General features: G+C 36.8%; 2 protein-coding genes across 2 annotated transcripts in view; both read right to left on the bottom strand.

Annotated features, from left to right (window-relative positions):
• Nucleotides 1-585: 585 nt before the first annotated feature.
• Nucleotides 586-10,589, bottom strand: LOC107035901 (ring canal kelch homolog). Its single transcript, XM_015253540.1, has 7 exons — nucleotides 10,017-10,589; nucleotides 9,773-9,919; nucleotides 7,682-8,086; nucleotides 6,161-6,414; nucleotides 5,862-6,089; nucleotides 4,478-5,047; nucleotides 586-3,556 (listed from the first exon to the last, which is right to left on the bottom strand). Exons 1-7 carry the CDS (start codon nucleotides 10,097-10,099, stop codon nucleotides 3,366-3,368), a joined length of 1,878 nt encoding a protein of 625 aa, XP_015109026.1. The 5' UTR covers nucleotides 10,100-10,589; the 3' UTR covers nucleotides 586-3,365.
• Nucleotides 10,590-14,054: 3,465 nt separating this feature from the next.
• Nucleotides 14,055-22,630, bottom strand: part of LOC107035840 (lachesin) — a 56,545-nt gene continuing 47,969 nt past the window's right edge. The window contains exons 5-9 of the mRNA XM_015253439.1: nucleotides 18,909-19,064; nucleotides 17,568-17,703; nucleotides 16,439-16,587; nucleotides 16,316-16,348; nucleotides 14,055-15,094 (exon numbers count right to left, since the gene is read on the bottom strand). Coding sequence (XP_015108925.1) covers nucleotides 14,982-15,094; nucleotides 16,316-16,348; nucleotides 16,439-16,587; nucleotides 17,568-17,703; nucleotides 18,909-19,064 — 587 coding nt within the window. The 3' untranslated portion in view covers nucleotides 14,055-14,981. The remainder of the gene's footprint in view (nucleotides 15,095-16,315; nucleotides 16,349-16,438; nucleotides 16,588-17,567; nucleotides 17,704-18,908; nucleotides 19,065-22,630) is intronic.

The raw sequence follows: 22,630 nt of genomic DNA, 5'->3' as shown, positions 1-22,630 counted from the left end.
CCAATGTTTCAATTTGTCATGCTGTATTTGGGAGAAAATGCTAATGAACACAATCAACTAAACTCCGGCTCCACCAAGTTCTGCAGTGTTCTCTATTTGGATAGCGGATTCTGATATCTAGCGTCTCCTACGGAGATAAAACTTCGGAGATGACGTCAAAGATTTCAATGCTGGGTACAGAAATGTGTGTGACTGCTCAGTAGAAAATGTCTTTTATACATTCCTATCCATTGTGCTTTCCAAGGGAGGATACCCACAACTTCATACAAAGGGTGTCACTACTGAAAGCACACACTGTGTGGGTGTATCGGGAGGGGGGGGGGGATATTCGAAGACGAAAACTAATAAAATTTCTTTCTCCCACGGTTTGTTAATGAGTTATCAATAGAAAAAAGGACACACATAGAAAAACCTAAACATACATTACGTTTAAGGTATATAAACCCAAGACAATCGGAGCCAAAAATTAGTCCCCATGGATTTCCGGAAAAAATGTAAATAACTTAATTTATTTCATTCTCATAAGTTATTGAGTTTTTCTATTCTCTAAAAACTAAACTGAAAAGTTGCTAAAATAATCGAGACTTGAAGCACAATATCATTTTTTATTAAAACAGAAAATATAGTTTCCGCAAAAACTGAGGAAAATACACAAATTCCAAAATTTACTTTATATTATATTTCTATTTTATTTTGATCTTGCTTTCAGAATTTAAGTGAAAAGGAAATTATTGAATCCTGATACTTCTCTTACTCACAAAGAATATATTAGTGATTTGATTTTTATTATTGTGAATTTCTTGATCGGAAATATCACTAAAACTTAATAATGATATCACGCATCTAAGCTTATAATTGAACATTGATATTGTCTGCATGATATTTTTTGGCAATTGTAATTTTTCAATCACACAGATTTTTGTTATGTACTACATTTTCTCCGATGACGCCAGGCAATTTACAAATTTGCACTCATAAATTTTTCTTTTAATCAATCACTCTCGATGCAATTATACTGATAAATCTCTGGTCAATCAGGTTTTCGAATTTATCTGAATACAAATTAAACTAAATTGCATTTACATTTTCCAAAAAATTACGGAGTCATAATAATTTCCTCTATTTTATTCCGTTTTACTACTTAAAACATTTTCAATTCGTTCTTCCAACTTACAGTAACTGTGATATTTCAGGATTATTATTTCAGGACTAAAAACTAAACTTATCAAACCTAGGACAGTCTTCAGGGCGTCAATATTACGTAACAATGACGAAGAACGAGAAAAATATTTAAAATCAATTCTCCATTCAGGAAAGACGATAGTTGACGAACAATTAAACAACAAATATCAAATCCAATAGATTATTACCAAGTTATTGAAAGTACTGAGGAAGCTCTTGTGCACCGAAATAATGACAAACACTTCCAGATAATTAAAAAAAGTCATTGGAATGTTTGAAGAATTACAAACAGAATAACTCTAAAACTTTTAATTAATTTTTAGTTCGAAAGTTGAACAAATCGATCAAATTACTCTTACGTTCATTCCAGCAGATGATTGTGGAAACTTTTCGTTCATAATTGATTTCAAGAATGATCGAATTCAAGACAAACCGAATTTCAAAATTTCTCAATCGAAATCAATGCCAATGAAAAATCCATTATCTTGACGTCTCAACGCACTGTACAGACCCTAAAAATTAAAGACTAAAGAAAGTTTCCATAATCTCCGATAAATTAATGATCCCACTAAGTACAAGAAATTCATCAAAACCTCACCACCCCTGGAATACTTTTAATGGGAAATCTGTAGGAGTACTCACCCCTGTCTCAACGCAATGTACAAACTCCAAAAATTAAAGACTAAAGAAAGTTTGCATAATCTCTGATAAATTAATGATCCTTCTAGCTACAAATAATTCGTCAAAACCTCCCCACTCCTGGAATACTTTCAATTTTCCCAATGAGAGATCAGTAAAACCAAAACCCAGTATTGTCTTCCATACCAGAAATTTTCAATAACCCCTCTTCAATCATCACTATCACTGGCCGTGGGTTCCCTGCTCTCCTCCCCCCTGCTCCCCTCAGTGCCCCTATCAGCAGAGCCCCACCCAGGTAGCCACCTATTGACAAACCACCAATGATACGAGAACCTCCCATGGCACTCGGGCCTCTCAGCCCTAGCAAACTGACAAATTCCCCCCTGACCCCTGATGCAAGAGTCATCACAAGTGTGTCTATCCACAACATTGCTAACATCACAAACTGAATTGGCAGAAGCTTGTGCCCTGGCTTCCCCGGAGGGTCCAGGCTCCCCAGCAGCCGCCTCCGCTCCACCCTCAGCCGCCCCCTCCCCCCCGCCCCCGCCATTCCTCTCAATTCTCCCCACATAAACACTGGGATTAGCATAAAGTGGATTATTAACACTTCCAATTCTGTCAATTCTTCCTATATAAATAGCTGAATTGGAGGATGACAAGAGTCTACCCCTGCAGCTGCAATTTCCGGGATTTCTGCACTGGCACCTCAAGCTCTCCACCAAACCTCTTGCATTAATCGGAAATCTGTAGGAATACTCACCCCTGCAGAAAGCACACCTGCAATTTCTCGATACCTGATAGATGTAATGCCTCGAATTGGCCCCATAATTACCCGAATTAAATGAATTGCACTGCTGACAAATGTGATACCTTATGAAAGGCAATCTCATACAAAATTGACACATGCACTGGCCAAATTGATAGACAAAACGTCCATTAGTTGCCATTGCAACGTTATCAGTGGAGAAACAATTTCGTGACAAGTTTCCCAGACGATTGAGGCAGCTTGAGTTTTGAAAGTAGATGTCTCTCGAGTTTCTCTCAAACGCGAGAATGGGATTGATGTTCCTGGTGACTTGGTTACCCCTCGACCAGGGGCGATTGTCAATCCTCTCGTACATGTGATCGTTTTGGTCGTTCCTCCTGACGTCCAGGATCTCGTTCACCTCCTCGTCATTGTCCAGGCGTTCGTAGATGTTCTCCTCGGGTTCGTTTTGCCTTCGCGATTGATTGTAATTGTGGACTAGATCCACCGGATTCTGGTAGTGGGGGTTGAGGTTTGGCGGACGATTCTGGTAGATCCTTTGGTGGTTTCGGGGGTTTTGGTAATTGTTCTCGGGCTCTGGGTTTCTGTTGTTCATGGTGGCAACCACTAGCTCACCGTTCTCGTAGCGCTGACAGACACATCGGGGACCCTCGCAGTTGTGGCGTGGGTGGTTTGAATCGTGATTCTGAGAGTTGGGACCGCTGGGCACGGACTCACCTGGGGTCTCTTCTGGTGGTCCGGGCTGGGGATCTTTGGGGTGCCCAGCGGTTTGCAAACCTCATATTGATGACGCGGGCAATTGGGGCTTGTCGATTATAGCGACACCGGCGTAACTACGACCGATGGACATCGAGCTGGGGAGGGTTGTCCAGGTGTTTGTTCGGGGTGAGTAGACCTCCACTGAGGACAGGTTTGAGGTGCCATCGTCACCCCCTACTACGTACAGGAGACTGTTCAGAGTTACCACACCTGGGGAATTGTAATTTTTATTTAGCTGGGAATTGTCAGTACTTCTTATTTTTTTTATCGTCAATGTCCCAGTAACTATTCACTTGATAGAATTTCAAATTTACCCAGGAAGGGCGAACAAATTGTCTCAGTGCAAAGGAAATTTTCTATTCCTTCAGCCAGAAAAAATCATCGTAATCGCGCAATCACAAACATTCAAAATCAAATGATAAAGTGTCCGCGAAAGGGGCCCTTCCTTTCATGAGATGAGGGACATGTGACTTTCCATGTTTATGCACAATTATTTATTAAAAAACACTAATTATCATGATTAAAGATGTCTAGCCATTTTCAGCAAATCACATTTTTTCATGTTCAAGAAAAATTCTATAATTTTCCTGGCTTATAGCAGAACATATGAAACTAAATTCTTTGATGTTAAAAATAAATTAATCGCAATAGTCTCGCCAGAAATAAACACACAATTTTTTCTTTATACACGGGCTCTTATGGGATTTATGTTGAAATTTATAATTCACTTACTATAAGACTCTAAAAATAGAAATAAAAATAGAAGGTAATGTGCAAAACTATACTGAATCGAATGGCCAGAGAAAAATTTGGAGTACCCGGGCAAAAAGAGGAAATATTTGAAAGATTCTATCCCATATAAGCGCATGTTAGCGCATGCGTTTGGTGCATTTTGTCCACTGCATTTCGAAATATTGAACGTTGGTTGGTGGATTGCAATTTTTATCAAGATAAAGGGAATAACTCCATCTCTCAGTTGGAAAAAATCAGTTTTTTTGTGAATACTTGTGATTTTGGATAAACATCCTTAATATAAGTGAATTATAATTCTGGAGTTTTTACTTTCTTTTTTACATCTTTACACTTTCGTAGTGATAGCCGCTCGCATTTGTATATTTTACACAAACTTACCAGCATTTCGTCGACATAGGGCCATATCAGCAATGGATGACCATTGATTAGTCTCTGGATTGTACGCCTCAACGCTTTTTCTGACAAGTGGTCCATCATGTCCACCAACAGCATAAAGTATCCCATCGAGAACCCCAACTCCAGCCCCACTCCTCCTCGCTGACATCTCAGCTACTGGTTTCCACTTATCCTTCTCTGGATTATAGCACTCAACACTGGATAGACACTGTCGAGAAACTCCATCATACCCCCCGACAGCGTAGAGAAGTCCTTTAACAACTCCAACACCAACTGAACTTCGTCGCGTCAACATCGGCGATATCATTCGCCACTCGTGGGTCCTTGGGTCGTAAACTTCAGCTGAATTGAGGCCACTGGTGCCGTCAAAACCGCCCACTGCGTAAATACAGTTACCGAGGACTGCTACACCCAGTGTTGAACGTCTTGCCTCCATACCGGCACACGCTGACCACTGATCAGCTGCTCCATCGTAAACGTCGACTGTGCGGACTCGCAAGGAACCGTTGAACCCTCCCACTGCATAAACACGACCTGCTAGGACTGATAAACCTGGGGAACACGACATCACAGTACTTATTTGCGGAGCCAAATTATCATGCGCTAGTGGAAAAAATTGAACTTTCATGGACATTTGACCAGCAATTTTTAGGAGTGACATTGAATTCTATTGAGGTTTTGAAAATTCAATAAAAGTCCAAATTTTTGATAATAGGAGGACGAATTCTCCAACATACTTGAACTTTCAATTAAAACATGAATATTCAGTGGCCAATTATGATGATTTTTCGATTAATCAAAAATTCAAGACTATTTACCTCAATTTCCCTCATTTCTATTATTTTTTATGGAATAATTGAATTGAAATTTCCTATTTTCATTGATTTTTCCATACAAATTTTGAGTCTTCAATGACGAAGATCCTTGAAATTTCAGTGGAACTGTGATGTGATAAAAATTTCCAAGAATTGTACCGAAAATTTCAAGCGAAAATTTTCAACAGAGTGGCTTGAACACGAACACTTCACGATGCAGTGAGAATCCTTTGCTCAAGATATCGTTCATTTGTGTCAGGAGATGAGAAAAAGACTAAAAACACTAAAATCTTCGACTCAGTGAATCATGAATGCGGGATTTTCATATTGAATGAATACAGAATTCTTGCAAACCAAAACCTCTTTATTATTTATTCATTCATTAAATTTATTCATAAAATTAATGAATAAATAAATACGCAAAGATCGTAAATAATATATAGAAACCGCTAGCCAATTCATGCGCACGCGAAGCGCATCCTTTCCTAGTCTTCTTAAAAAAGTTATCAACAGTCAATCAATAAACATATTATTGTTAACTTTTTACTTACCAGCTCGACATCTACGTGTCGGCAGTTCAGCCACTTGATACCATTTTTCCTCTTTGAAATCATAGCACTCGACACTTCTGATTGCCTTTGGTGCCTGTCCCCCAACAACCAGGAGAACTTTGGGCAATCCCCTTGGCTGTCTGGGCTTAGTCCTTGGGGTTTTGAATAGAGACTTCTGTTCCCCCTTCAGCAGATGATACTTCAATGCCTCGATCAGGAAATCTTTGCCTAAAATCCAGTGTCAAAGGTGAAAATAAATTTTCGACTAGACTTTGAGTCTGATTTTTTTACTAGTTTACATTGCAAATTAGCTTTGAGAAGGGGTTCTTCCTCTACCCGCTGCACCAAGTATTCCTGGGAGAGTAAAGGCAGTCTGACGTGCTCCATCAGCTGGGCCAAGTGACTCTGGCGTGTTTCCATGTCGGAGTGGACCCAGGAAATAACACATTCGAATACTTTTTCCTCGGATGGCACTGTCAATCTATCACTGCAGATCAATTTAGCCACTTGTTGAGGCGCCAGAGTCAGGAATTCTTCACCTTCCACTACTTCTCTACAATTCGAACAGAATTTTGTTGATGAACAAGTGGATAATTGCATTGTTTACGACTGATTGTGAGGACAACCTTTCTCGCTAGTGAATTGATCGAAAGAATTTTATGTTCAACTACTCAGAATAATAATTTTTATACGATATGAAAAAAGTGAAACACGCAGGGGTTGCAGCCTATCCGACAGAATATGTGTGAACGTTACTTTTTGTGTCATTAGTCTGGTTTTTTTTATTTCTACCAATTCCATTGGTAGTAAGCTTCCGAATGGATCTGTAGCAATTCTCTATCCTTGTCACAGGTGTGGCACCGTAACCACATACTACCGGGTATCTACAGAAGAATATTCAACCTTTTAATGAAAAAGATTTATACAAAAGGTTAAATATCTCCGAAATTGCTCGGCCGGTTGCGCCTATCCAAAATACTAACCTTTAGTATTATAAGAGCTAGAACCATACCAAATTTCAAATTGCTATCTCCTTTTTTCTCAGGTTATCGTGCGTAAAAGATTTTTCATGAAAAACGGAAAGACGGCAATATCTCCAAACTGCGTATTAAAGAGTCTATATATTCTGATTGACTTACATAGACGCCATCGGGACGAGTATTTAAAAAAATTGAAATCGGTGCAGTAGTTTTTGAGATATTGAGAAAAAACGAAATTTAAACCAGTTGTTATATCTCAGGAACTACTGGACCGATCGGGCTGAAACAGCGCGCCAAAGTTGAGCTCAATAATAACTACAATGAGCCAGAAATTCAGATTTTTATCTACAAATTTCACCGTATTTATGTTGAATTTTCTAAAAATTAATCACCAAAAACCCAAGTTGCCGGACACATACGTACATGGCCCTAAAAATATAATTTCTTCACGTCTCATATCATTCTAGACCATTTGCAATCAAAATTAGAAAATCGATAAATCGGCGAAAAACAAAGCTTCCATTCGCAAGCAAAACGAGTAAACCGAAATAATTAAATTTTTCTATGATTTAATTGAGGTAATCGAAAAAAATACCTAGTTTTATTCGATGGAATCTACCGCACATTTTGAAAAATGAAAAGTTTGAAACGGACGAAAATCGTGCTGCGAGTACGGCGTTTTCACCTGGCGTACGGGGTAAAATGGTTTTGGTATGAAACCTCTCTTGGCTTTTTAGGTACCCTATCATATATCAAAAGTCGCTCGATAGTTATTTTCATCAACCGAAGCCTCTCAGTTTCACCAGGGCCGCCCTTAATGACTGATAGAATCCCACTTACGAAAAATGCTGTTCTATATAACTGTCAGCATGTGCCAGCAGCTCCAAGCATCCATGGAGATCAGCAAACGCTCGAATTCCCAGACAGTTTGACGGATGCAGTTGTGCTTGGAGGAAATCACAGCATGCATCCCTCACATCAGTCAGCTGCAGTAGATTCGCTGCTGGGAGTAAAACCTGTACGTTCTCCTCAGTGACGTGCACCTCGGCCGTGTATACATAATCAACTAGTAATTCCAAGGCCGCGTAGTCGACACCTTGGAGCTTTATTCGACGCTGATCGCGCTCCTCAAAACTTGTGAACATTGCGTAGAAATATGGACTGCATGCTGCAAGTACCATTTTGTGGGCTGGCACGTCTACCCCACCGTCGGCCTCCAAGATTACGTCGCATAGTAAATTTTGTCTGAGTGAAGAGGAGAGAAATATATTTGATTCGTACTCAAACGAAATGCACGGGGAGAAATGTTCAGTAAAAATTACGAAACGCTCTGGGAAAATTCCGTGACAGTTCTGTAAGATTTCCTGTAACCACACTTCCTGTCGCTTCGGCATTACGGAAAAGATACGTAATTTTTATTGAATATTTCTCCGTGTGTTTAGTCTGTATCATTTTTTACCGAATTTATGCGTAATTTGAACGTACAATAGAAAATATTCTACAAAAAAAATCAATAGAATTCGTTGTTTAATGACTTTAGTGAGATATTTTAAGAAAACGCGCTTTTCTGAAGATTTTTCCTCGTGTTTTTCATACATTAAGATAAAAATCGACATAATATCACAAAAATCATTTCTTGAGCGAAAAACATCGCATATATATTTGATCAATTTATGGTAAATTTCAGACTAGGAATCGGCACTTTTTGAGCTAAGAAGGAAATTACTGAATGAAATGGTGATGTATTTTTTTCGAAATGAAATAATATTCCTTAAAAGACAAGAATAGTTCGACAGAAGGAAAAGAAGATATTGCTTCCCTTCGAACTCAAAGCGATTTAGCATAAGCGGCGGTTATATTTTTTTAATATCTGGAGGTTTTCCTCTGCATAAACTCTCTATTTATTCAATATGAAAGTCTCTGATTCATGATTCACTGAATCGAAGCTTATGATATTTTCAGTCATTTTCTCATCTTCTGACACGAAAAAACCGATTTCTTGCGGCAAGAAATTCTCTCTTTATCATGAAATGTTCATGCTCAAGTCGTGAGAACTTCATCGAAATCTGACATTGTCTGACACATTATCCTGAATTCTTATTCCACGAAATTTATCCTCAAGAGATGAGATATTTGGCGCAAGAAATTATACTGTTAGAAAATTACTCTTGAAATTTCAAGTAAAAAATGTTGAAATTGTTAACAACGAATAATTTACATGGAATTTCCATTGATCTTGTTATTAATAAATCAGGCAATGTTCTTGAATATTCAATCTGTTGCTTAATTTTCGGGATAGGTTTGAAAATCCAAATTGTTATTGAAAATTCAATGATCATTCATAATAAAAAACCTAATTTTATTGAATTTCCGAGATGAATCAGGAATTCCATGAGCAATTTAGTCCGAAATTGAATTCAAGTTCAGAGTATTAAAAATTCAAATGCATCTGTTACTTAAATTTCAAAAAATTTCCAACAGTCTAGTTTTGTGACATTTTGACGATATTTCTCTCAGTGTACGTGTCATTCTTTTTTGCGTACGAATTGCGAGAAAAATTTCAATGGTAATTTTAACTACAGGGGAATTGTCAAAGAAATTATATTTACATTAACAATAAACTTTGTAGATTAAACTACGATTCGCCGTTCGATTTACCATGTCAAATAGTGTTATCAACATTATGATGTAATTTTCACTTTAATGTAATAGTTCAATCTACAATGTTTACTGTTACCGTAACTATTATTTTTTGACAATTCCCTTGTAGTTGAAATTACCATTGAAATTTCTCTCAGTGTATTATTGTTGAATTCCTACATTCAAATTGTTCCAATATAATTATTCAATCATTCACGATCCACAGGCTCAGTGAAAAAATTCTGTGGATCGATTAATTAACAGACATGCAATAACAACTTGTCAACTCACTTTCTCATTGCATTTATCACATCGAAAGCACGATTTGTATGATGATGATTTCTGTAAGGTGGTTTGTCCTTGCCACTCTCCCTCGGGATATGTTTTTGTGAGCTCTCGTCCAGTGAATTTTGACTGGCGTAGCGGAGCAACAGACAGCTGGTGAAGCATCAACCATGAGCATTAATAGGTTCAACGATTAATGACATTTTCATCGAGTAAAAGCAGTTATAATTATGCATATTTGTTCAATAACCTTCCAACATTGTCGCCGTTATCTCCACTATTTCCAGTAGGTATATTCTGCTGCGGTGGATTTTGCGGTGCCGCAGGCTCCATTGCTTTCTACCTCAGAACAATCAACCAAATTTTCCCCCAAACATTCACGTAAATATCGACTTACAATTTTTTTAGACTAAATTGTTGATGTTTGGGGCGTCAGCTGAGCACCTGTCACTCCGTTTTCTTGATTATTAAAACCTCGAGGAAATACTCGCGAAATAGCGATCGAATGGAATTTAAAACATTTATGAGGAAGGGAATTATTTGAAGGATTCATTAATTAACATCTCCCCTTTTTCTTCACTAAAATTCAGACTAATTGAGGCGTAATATCACTTGACAGAGCGAAAAATACGCTCAATGCTCAGTAGCAATATCAACGTCCTCGAATTCTGTGGTCACGTATGCGACAGATGCTACGAATTTATAAATAACGACTGATTTGGCCGATGAGGTAACGATAAACTGTAATTGAGGTTTTTAATTTATTCGTTTTTCATGTTTTTTATTGAGACAACATTACACGCACTATATTGACTGTATTTGTCCTCCTGTTGTGCCTCCTCTAACAGCGCTGGTGGCTGTCATTGGTAGTTGACAAGACTGTCACAAGATGGGAGACAGTGATGGAGCTGGTGTGTGGCGCCTCTTTTTTTGTTTCTTGTACCACGAAAATAAAATCGTGGGAGATGTATCGGCCGTGTAGTGGATTCTAAAGATGGCCGAGTCGCAGTTTCAAGTTGTGAACTTTTTATTTCTGTGAATTTCCTGTTATGCGAAAGGTATTGCTAGCCCAGTGCTTTTTGGAATTTTTCGGCGGTAATGAATTGGTTTCTTTGGGGAAGCTATCGATCAATTATTACGAGAAATATTTTATTCATTCATCCGTGGATCGGGCATTGTTCTATAAAAATGTATCATGCGTTAGTTTGTACTCATTTCTATTTTGAAGTTCTGTGAAAATTGCAGTTGAGACAATAAATTCAGGAAAATATTTTATCTCATCAGCTGAATCTGTTGAAAAGTCAAGTAAATATGATATGAAATTTATAAACGATCCGATCTTAGAGTGAATTCTTAGGTGAATTCTCATTTACAACAGAGGAAAATTTCCTCCTTTTTTCATTTTATTCTGAAATCAGAAATACCTGTAATCCCAAATCGGGAATAAAATATTCTAGATTCCGAAATATTTCATTCTCAATTTGGAATTTTTTTCCGTGGACTCTCCTGTATAAGCGAGTGAAATAGAAAATGAAGGGAAATAAATGAACAATACCTCTTGTCATGACTCTTCATTTTATTCTTGCGATATTCAATGAAATTGCTATTTTCAGGTCAATGTGGTCACAAGAGTAAAAATTCAAATGCAGCTATTACTTAAATTTCCTAAATTTCCAAGTGCGGAGTCAAGATGACTCATAATAAACATTTATTGAAAAAGTCAATGGAATTCGATTTTTCTATACAACTTGTTCTATTGTTTCTATATTTTCCAAGTTTTTTTGGTGGATTATCTTGATGAAAAGAAAAGAAAAATAGAATGAAAAAACTTAGAAAATTTGAGACGAGGAAATTCTGTCGAAAATATCTCAATAGAATAAGTTGTATGGAAAAGCCGAATTCTGTTGACTTATTCTATGGAATCATTTTCTATTGATCATTTCAATACAACCGGCCAAAAACAAATATAAAGTTCAATAGAAATTCAATAGAATTGTCTACCGAAATCACTCGGTTTTTCTATTATTTTTTTTCGTGTGACTAGCAACGATTGGAATTGCGGGAAGGACTATTCTGAAATTGGAAATATTTTATGCTGAAATCGATACTAAAATATTCTGGATTTCGAAAAATTTCCTTCTCAATTTGGAAATTTTTTCTGCCGTGGATTCTCCTGTAAAAGTGAGTGGAACCGAAAAACTAAGGGAAATAAATGAACAATTCCTCTTCTCAAGACTCTTTATTTTATTCATCATTCATTTTGTTTAAATATCATATTTTTATGTCAGTCGAGTGGGTGTCCGAATTGCCGGGCAAGCACGAAAAAATAGAGCACTGTGACATTATTTTGCGTTTTAATGAATAACACAGTTAGTACATGCCTTACATACATTCCCCATTGTGATGCATTCGCACACTACTCTCTCCCTTCCACACACACATTTTCAGTGTATATACACAGATACTCGTTTTAAATATGGATATCACGTACACATTACCAGCATTCTTACGAAAAATACACTCATGAGATAAAATAGTCAGAAGAAAAAAAATGTCTTTATTTATGCTATAGCCCTAAACGTTTTGCGGCTGCAAATAAATTCCACGGCGGCCCGTATTAACGTTTAGAATGGCCATAAAATTAATCTAACGAATGTAATACCGTACTCCCTCTTCCTTCTTTCCCATCGCTGCTTGCAATGCAGAGAGGGTGGAGATCGTAAGTATCTGAGCAAAACCGAGCGCCTTTTACACCTTTCATGTATTTATTCACATAGAAACTCATCGTTAAAAAGTGATGGGCTAAAAGTAGACCACGATATCTTGCAAAAGTCTTTTATTATTGCTGCGCTTGAGTGATATCAGAAATTGCGTTTCATAAAAAATTACAACTACTATGCATGAAACGATTATTGCATTCATAAAATTATGACAGAATCATTTCTTTTAGGTGTTGCATTTGGTAGTCAGCAGAATTTTCAATTTATTTCACAGCTTCGTCTCTCAATTATTTCGCGATACATGAGAGAATGCAGTAGTCAGGAGATGGAGAATTGGAAGCCTTGATGTCTCGTGAATCAATAAAATTGAGAATAATCTGGGAACATGTGAGCTCCAGACAGATATTGTGGAAAATTAATCTATTGATATGAAACTTCCTTACTGCTGCATTCGAGTGATGTTGGAAATTAAGGTCCATAAAAAAATACAATTATTATAGACGAAACGGTTATTGTATGATTGAAATTATTAAAAAATTATCTCTTTCAACGATTCACACTTTTTTCAATCTTCTCGCAATATTGGAGAATGTAATGTTCTGTAGAATGTGATTGAGAATTGTATAAATCATCTCCTGATCTACCTTGATGTTTTGATTTAATCGGTTTAGGAGAAGACGCGGTGAATGGGACACTAGATTTTGAAAAATGTTACAAGCATACATTATAACAAAGAAAATGATTTAGCGTCGATTCGATGTGAATTTCAGTCGGCAGAGGGTAAAATGGATAGCTTGTTTGCCATAATTTGCAAGAATTGTTTTTTTCATTATTTTTTTTCCTAAATTTTATCAAATAATCTTTGGAATCACTAACAGCCGTTCTCATCTGTTTATTGGTTCAATTTCCAAAAGAATTGAAATGTTTCATAGATATCACAATGATTTCCAAATGGAATCGATTTCCAAAATGATTTCCAATGATTTCCAACGATTTCATGGAATGGAAATCGATGATTTCCCTGATTTTGTTTGGCGAAAAAACACTGGCATATTTTTCAAAAATCAAAATTTTTTCTTCTTTTTCAAATCCCGTAACGCAAATATTGATTCATCAAAACTTGTTGGTTTATTAAATTCAATACAAATGGCGAAATTGTTTTTCGATATTGTTTTATATTGAAGTAACCATGAGAAATCATTGGTAGCGGGAGTAAAACCTTTAAATTTTTTGGTAAAATATACCAAGTACACAGAACACTGACCTCGTTATCATTTTCAATGTAGGCATATGAATTAAAATATTCTCTGGCTTTCAAAGTAATCTTTATAAACACGTTGAGTTCGAAAAAGATGTTAATCCACAGTCCACAGGGTAGAATTCAGGAGCGAAGCGGTAAACCGGGTTAAGTCGATTTTAACTGTTGGCCAGTTTTTGACGAATATCTCGGAATCTAAAAGAGATACAAAAATTGTCGTCAGAACCTTTTTTGTAGAGCCAACTGAGGGTTACAAAAAAGGTCGTGAGCAAAATTTCGCTATCTCTCTTAGATTCCGAGATATTCATAAAAAAGGGTTTGGCCAAAAGGAAAAATCGAGTTAAACCGGTTTACCGCTTCGCTACTGAATTTACCTTTAGTTTTCATTGATTGCAGATGATTACCAAAGGTTGGAAATCACGAGTTACCAATTGGAAATCGCGCGATTTCTATGATTTCTAAAGTTACTAACCCCTTGGCTTAACCCCGTCTTTCATTTTCCCCTTCTCACTTGATCCGAAATATTCAAGATATCCATTTTGCCCCGTGTTCTTTTTACCCCGTCTTCCCTATAAAAAAAGTACATTTTTCGCAATTTTTCGTCATTACAAAAAGCTGCAGATCTCGACGATTAAAATTCCATGAAAGTTCCAGTCACTCGCATAAGATATGCACGATTAGAGATAAGTTTATTGATATGAAATTTTGTAAATTTGCTGATTACACCATTTTCCCCAGAATTTGGCACGGAACAAATATCAAATCCCCATGAATTAAACGTTCGGCCGATGTTTCGATAGACCGTTTTATACTAACACGTAGATGGGGAAGGGTGGGGTGGGTAAGAGGACGCGATAAGAAAAGACAAATATACAGTAGGCTGACGGCAAAGACAATTTTTTCAGTATTTTGTTTTTCATTTTTCCATTCCTCATCACTTATGTTTTCCTCGTCGAGACTAAAAAGTAAGAAAAAGCTTGAGGATTTTCATCCGCCTAAATAAACGCCGGATGTTGCATCCTCAATCGCTCATTCCATTCAGTTTCATCCATTTTATTTTTCTATCTTTTTGGCACACAAAAATGGTACATGTACGGAGCACCGGTCGATCGCTTGTTTCCAGTGTGAAAAGCGCAACACAAACTCAACGACCTTTTTTGAATTAAAGGTCAGTCCGTGTTTATATACTTTATTTTACTCTATTCCTCTTGTTTGGATTTGGATATGTGCTGTGTGTTCACCGTGTACACACGAGGCGAAGGACCGAAATAACACTGAGTGTTACGAAGTATGGGCAGTGGAGAGTGGAGAACGATGCTGTACTTGCGCCACGCGCAGCCTCTGCCAATCCTGCTGCAAAATAAAAGTATTCAGATACTGCTACGAAAACTTGAGGACTTCTTCAGTATAATTTTGGGGTATAGAGTGGGGATAAACGTCAAGGGTGTCGACACTCCGCTGCATCGTTCGAAAAAAATATAATATATACGGGGTGTCCCAAAATGAAATGTCATCCTCGTGAGGGTAATTCGGGGAGCTCATAGGGAGACCAAAGCTCTAATAACATTTTTCACTCCGACGCTTTGTTTAAGAGTTATCAAAATGAAAAAGGACCTCCTATCAAAATATTCAACAGAAAGTCAAGGGAATTCGATTTTTCACTTTCAAAGTTTTTTTCATTCAATTTTTCTATTTTTCTCATCAAGAAAATCAAACCAAAAAAAATAGAATTTGAGCTGAGGAAATTCTATCAAAAATACCTGAATTGAATAAGTCGTATAGAAAAGTATAATTTTTTTGAATTTTTCTATGGGATATTTTCTATTTAACATTTCAATAGAATCGGTTAAAAACTAATAGAAAGTTCAACAGAAATCCACTGGATTTATCTAGCGAATGCACCAGGTTTCGCTCTATATTATAAAAATCTAGATCGACTTCTGGTGATGAAAATTTGGTGCTCGAAATTAAGACTCCAATACTAAGTGTCACGAGTCAAAATAAGGGTCACAAGGGTTGCAATGAGGATCAGAATAAAGGTCTAAACAAGGGTTATGAGGGTCAAAATAAGGGTCATAGAGGTCAAAATAAGGTTCATGGGGGTCATATGCGGCTTCTCTCTGTATTATCAAAATCCAAATCGACTTCTGTTGATGAAAATTTAGTATTCGAAATTAAGACCAGGATGACTCTAAGTCAGAAGGTCAGAACGAGGATCATGGGGTTTGGCGAGCTATTAAACTTTTTCATCCGTGTTGCATACTTCCGAAACTCGAAATCTTGTTGATCACTTCAGAACAATTCTGTCCCGGCCTGTTGCAATGGTTTTTTTTTTTGATGAACATGTTTTTGCAGTGAGATTTTGGGATTTTTTTATTTGTAGTTCAATTTTTCGAGTTTGGGAAGTATGCAGTACCAATTCCCAGTCGAGAAATCGTGAGAAACCGTACAGAAAACTCAATTCCTCCCTTCCATTGAATAAAAATGAAGATTTCATTGATACATTCATTCTATCAATGTCTCAACCACTGCTCATTATTTTTCATCCTTCTGATCTCGTTTGAAACTCACCGCCTAGTATCACGTCGTCTTTGACTTCGATCTCTGGAAAATAAAGGGAGGTGAGTGTTTCAGAGTTAATGAGGTGAATGTTATCAACCGGGGCCCGAGCGTTTGAGGGGTAAAATTAATTACCGTATAGTCTTGTGGAGCCTTCGGCTTTTCCCAAGCTGTTTGACGCTATGCAGTGGTAACTACCCACGTCGTCTCGTGTGAATTTCTTTATCAGAAGGGTCATTGTAACGTGGTAACCCATTCTCTCCTCTCGAATTTCGTATTTGGGGCTGAAACGAGATCAAACGAGTAAGATTATAGAATTTAATGTGACATTTTGGCGCTCGGAATTTCATCTTCTGGCTGTTCTGTTGGTTACATTGAATATTCTAGAGGTTTATCATTAGTTGTCCAGCAGAGCGTCTGCTGAAGAAAGGGATTTGTCCCTAAATAGAATTACCCTTTACTTTATTGATTCCTGCTCACAACAGACTGGATCCATTCGAGTACTGCTAAGAAAATTTTGAAAGAGTATTTGAAAGAAAAATTAAAATTTTAGCAGAAAAAGGATTCAATAGTGAAGCGGTAAAACGGTTCAAGTCGATTTGGGCTTCAACTGAGTTTTTTAGAAATATCTCCGAATTTAAGAGAGATAACGGAATTTTCGTCATGACCTTTTTTGTAGAGCGAACTGAGGGCTACAAAAAAGGTTCCAACGAAAATTTCACTATCTCTCTTAGATTCGGAAATATTCCTCAAAAACTCAACTGGGAGATAAATCGACTTAACCCCTTTTACCACTTCGCTACTGATTTGATTTTTCAATGACGGAATTTCCTGAAATTTCAGGGGAAACTGAACGCGATAGAAATTTCTGGAATTTCTCGTGGCAAATTCAGACGAAAATTTTCAACAGTGAACTTTCCACGAAATCTCGACTTTTCTCCAACAGTGATTGTCGATAAAGAATTTCTCATTATGAGACTTTGAGCAGACCTTTGAGTAAATTTTACGTTCCGACTTTAATGCAGAATTGAAATTTCACCCAAAATTTCTATCAGTAACTCAAACGTTTCATTGACCGTAAACATCTAGATTGCCTTAATTCTCAATGAGGCCACAGCAACAGAAAAATTACGCTTCCTCAACGAATTTCCCACCGGTGATATTAAGATAGTTATCACTCTTGGAATCGCTCAAGAATGAGGAGAAAACCGATGCAAGTTTGATAGGACAAAATGTACGTTTGTGCGATATAAAGATATCTCACCCATCTAGTAGCATGCCCCTATTCTTCTCCCAAAAGTTTATCGTGTTGGGATGTGCCTCGATGGAGCACTCCAGCTGCACACTCCTGCCCAATGGTGCTCCCATCAGTTGAGTCCGCACTTCCACGGCAGGTGCAACTGTCGAGAAGGGTAAAAATGATGGAAATTAGTATTGTTACGGGGGCTGAAAAATGATTCACATATTCCCGGCATATGTATAAATCAATATAGCACGTGCATTTCAATATGCATCAGATGCTACAATATGTCGAAACGGGAAAGAATGAAATGTGAAAAATTCAGTGTCACCAGAATTTTTGCTGGAATATTTTGGTAGTATATTTTTGCTGAACGAGTTTGAAATTCATAACAATGCACTAGCAAAGCTGGTGCCATAAATTAAGACACTTTTGTCCCTGTTTTTTTTCCGAATGGAAGAATGGATGAATCCAATTGTGATTCAAAATATACTTCTGAATTCCATTTTCACTGTTAAAAATTTTTCACTGGAATTTCCGGTAAGAGTCTTGAAAATTCCAGGAATTTCAAGCAATTTTGTCAATGAAGATTCATAATTTCAGGGAAAAATTCGTCGGGACTGTAAATTTCAATTTAATTATTCTGGGGAAATTAGTGAAGAGTCCGGAAAAATCGGAGAAATTTCTCTTGAAGTTGTAGATTTCTCTGAATTTTCAGGGAATTCTTCCACAAATTTCTGGAATTCCAAGAATTTTGAAGGAATTCCCTGGAAATTCAAGAGAATTTGGCACTGAATATTCATTTTCACTTGAAAATTCATGGCTTTACTTGAATTTTCAGAGAAACTTGATATTCTATTGACGTTTTCCCGTAAAATTGAATTCCAAGTCTTTTTCCGGAAAATCAACTAAATTGTTTTAACGGTGTAGATCGAGTTCGATCATGGGATTGAATCCATCATGTTTTGTTGAAAACATTTAGTTTGAAATCAATATTCAGGGAAAAGTACAAAATTTCAGGGGTTAATGTTGGCTGCCACATTATCACATTTTTCCATTCGAAGAAAAAAATGTTCTCCCTTTACAAACCGTGAAGATTCGACATGGTGAATAATTTTCTTTCACCAAAAATATATTTGGGAATCAATACTCAAATTTCTCAATGATAATCAGTACGGACATGCTCGTGGCGGTGCACAGAATATTCTCTGTATCGGGCTTTCGAACTATTCTCGCACAAGTGTAGTTCCGAGATCAACTGGAAACTGTTCACCTCTGAATTGCCACGAGCATTTGAATTATACAGACTGTCAGTCTAGTCTGATGATGAATGAATTGTGTAAACGATGGAAGTTTGATGCTTACAATTGACTTCCAGCGTAACGCGCTTGCTGACTGATGGGGGCACTTCGTTGGTGGCAATGCACATGTACACTCCCATCTGCTGTCTGTCTACACGATGAAAGTGTAGCTTTGACTCGTTGTATTGAGTTATTCTGTGAAAGTTTGCTATTTTCCGACCTGTGGGTGATTAAAATCTTCAATTATTGCACGTTTGAATAGAATTAGAATGAGATTATTTACATCGCCATGTCATGAAATTTTGAATGAGCTTTTGAGTTTGGTTATTCTTGGATTTTCATTCATCCTGTACTTTCATGAATCTTATAATTTTCAACTTCTTTAATTTTCTGTTCTTCACAAATAGCACAATTTAGTTTTCTTGCATTTCTTCCACAAATTCTTCGAAAAATTCGAAAAAATTAGCATTTTTCACAGAAAATAAATTTATAACACTCTTTATTTTTCAACCATTACTGGTCAATATATGAAATATTTGAAATATTGTGATGTCTCCCAAGACATCACAAGACAAAACTGGAGAGGTGATCTCGGTCTCAATGAACATGGAAACCTTAGCTCTTGTCTCAGTCTCAAAATACGCAATATCGACTCCTCTCGTGATGGCTCCGAGTCAATTTATTTCATCTCGGGTTCCAGTTTTTCGTGTTGTTTACATATAGAAAACCGAGACGAGACAAAAACCGAGATTCCATATTAAAAAACACGAAAAACTTGAGACCGAGATGAGATAAATTGACTCGGAGGCATCACGAGAATCAATACTGTTTTTCGAGACTGAGACGAGGGCAATAATTGCCGTGTTCATTGAGAACGAGATCATCTCTCCAAAGTTTTGTCTCGTAAAGTGTCTCGCGGCATCACTAAACAAGCTTCGAAATAAGAGCAAGTTCAACTCAATCGTATTGTGTGATAAGCAGATTTTGAAAACTTAAAACGGCCCATTCTACTCCTCTCCCATCAATTTCAATTATTTAATTGCCTCTGAATCTCCGGGTGTATATTCAAAACCGCAACATTAGTCCTTCTCAATGAAATCCGCAACATTTTAATCAACAAATCGTTCACCCTTAATTCTCCCAATTCCGTAATTTCCGTAAATAAATTTAACGATCGATTTGTCTCGCATTGCCGGAGAATAGCGAGAATCTTCGGAGATAAAGGAGACAATCAGAGTATCGAGTTAAACGCAGTTTGGATCGAGTTTACTCATGGAGTTTACAAACGACTCGAGTCGATTGTGTTGCGAGAGATAGGAGGAGTAGAGTAACAGAAGTAGTTGAAACAACAGAGAAAATAAAAGGTACATCTGTATTTATTCAATTGTATTTCTCTCTTTCCCCTTCCCGCGAATGAATTTGAAGAGGAACAAAGAAAAATAAATAAGTTACGGCAGTGGAAAAAAAAACAAAACTTATTGAAATGCACAAGAATACGGAGAGAAGATATGTTGTTTTGCATTTGGGATTTAAGAGAATAACCGATTGTTTGAATGTATTTCTGAAACGAGTTTTACCTCCTTGTGGCATTACTTTTGTACAATGTACGTTGAGCGTTAGCCAGTAACGAGTTAGAAAACTCCTCTTCCCCATGGACTGTTTTCTCGTTATCTTTCCTTACACTTCCAGCCTCACCTCATTCCTCTCTCTCTACTCTTTTTATCCTCACTCTACATTTTCTTGTTTTTATTTGTAAACCCACCTTTATCCAGGTATCTAAGTGTCTGAAGGTGCAAAAGATCGATGAAGATAAGGAAAAAGCTTTTTTTAGAGTTAAATGAAGAAATGAAAAGAAAAAACGTTGGACAAGATTGATGCTGAGTGTAGGAGGATTTTCACAGTGACTTGAGCATAAATTTGGTCAGGCAGTCTCATTCGTCTTGGGTAATTTAATTCTTTATGATGGCTTTAGGGAGATCGTGTTCAAATAATAAATATGTCAGTTGTGAAGGTCGATAGATTCATTTTCTCTTACTTTAGAGAATGTGAAATACGCTGGTGAATTATTGATAGGAGTGATCGATACGAGAGATTTTAGGGTAACCAGACCAATATGTAGACACCGGTCTGGTTTTAGTATTCTATAAAAAATATAATAGAAATTGGATTACAAATTTACATTTTTGATAGGGGAGGGTAGGGCAAAATGGACCACTGACAGAAAATTGGTAATTTTTGTTTTTTTTTTCTTTCCTTCAAATGAAGAAAACTGAATGTGTTGACTTAAAAGTGGGTTTCTTGGATCATAACCGTCACAGGGGTTCTATACATCGTCTTTGAACCGCAATTTGATCAGATTTGCTAATCACGTCAAACGACGAATGACTTTGAAAGCCCAATATTTCCGAGACATCTGTGTGTCTAAAAGCAAAACGGATATTTTTATATTTAGTTCCCCATCAATATTAAATCTCTGTAATATTACAAGGGTTTGACCCTTACATTATTGAAGGTTTAAAATATGTTGATACAATTTTTCAAATAACATAATATTAAGAATCTGATTTTTTACGAATAATGATATATTTAAAATTTGTTAATATGAAACTGTCAATTTACTGCTAAGTGAATAATTCAAATTTCTTGAAATGGGATTTTCGATTACACAAATAATCGTTGATGTTCCTACCTTGAATTATTGATTGATAAAATAGTTGAAAATTTGAATATTTGAATTGATGATACTTGAGAAGTACTCAAGAAATTTCAAGAGTGATATTATCTAATTGAGGGCTACAAAAGTAACCGTAATAAAATATTACAAATTTGGCTATCCCTGAGCGCGATAGAAACTACTCTCCACGTTTTTTTTCTCCTATTTTCATTTCTACCAATTTCATTGGTAGTAGGCTTCCGAATAGTTCCCAATGCTTGTTTTCAAAAAATACAAACATATATTCATGTTATATGGCTTTCTCAGTTACCCTGATGTGAAAATGAAAGGTGAAATATAGTTGCGCCAATTAACTATCAAATATATCGATCTAAAGTTTGACATAAGAATGTTCCTTGACAATCCTAACTACAAGCCAAAATTTCAAAAGGTTTCCCTGACTTTTACCCACGTCATAGTGCGCAAAAGTGAATTACGCCCAAAAAAATACAAAAACGAAGATATCTCGAAAAATTTCAATGGGATGTCACGTTTCATGACATTTCTAGGCATTTTCACCCAAAATTAAGAAATCAAAAAAAATCACGATCACAAAGCTTCTATCCGGAAGCAAAAACAAAAATCATCAGTTTTTTGTCAGTGGTCTGTTTTGCCCTGCGGTCCGTTTTGCCCCATGCGCATCTAGGCATTTTGCTCATGTTATTAATAATCACGGAAATTCTTCTATCATTCCTGCGGGTATGACCGAGCTATTTTCATTTTTGGATTCGAACCTTCCGCGTCCCAAATAAACAGAAACAAGATTTCTCCTCGAAATAATCTTCTAAATCAGCAGAATCCGGAGGATGAAAGGCGGTGGAGTAGACACGAATAAAAATGCTACGGTGTTACAGTGGCGCAGTCAGAGAATACACAAGTGAAAGAACAATGCCCCGAGTTCAAGCGATTCATCAGGAATGAGAGAGCAAACAAGAAACACACCATCGATCACGAGGTCAAACGCACACACCTTCTTGCCGCGCTCGGCTGATGATAAACATTTGAAACTCTACGGAGAAAAACCTGGTGATGTATCAGAACAAATAAAACTCCGTCATTTTTAAATCAACCTC

The sequence above is a fragment of the Diachasma alloeum genome, unplaced genomic scaffold (genome assembly GCF_001412515.2).
Source record: "Diachasma alloeum isolate Michigan unplaced genomic scaffold, Dall2.0 Dall_scaffold_00201, whole genome shotgun sequence".
Taxonomy (NCBI): Eukaryota; Metazoa; Arthropoda; class Insecta; order Hymenoptera; family Braconidae; genus Diachasma; species Diachasma alloeum.
The sequence above is the reverse complement of the archived record's forward strand: the minus strand, read 5'-3'. Positions and strand labels throughout refer to the sequence as shown.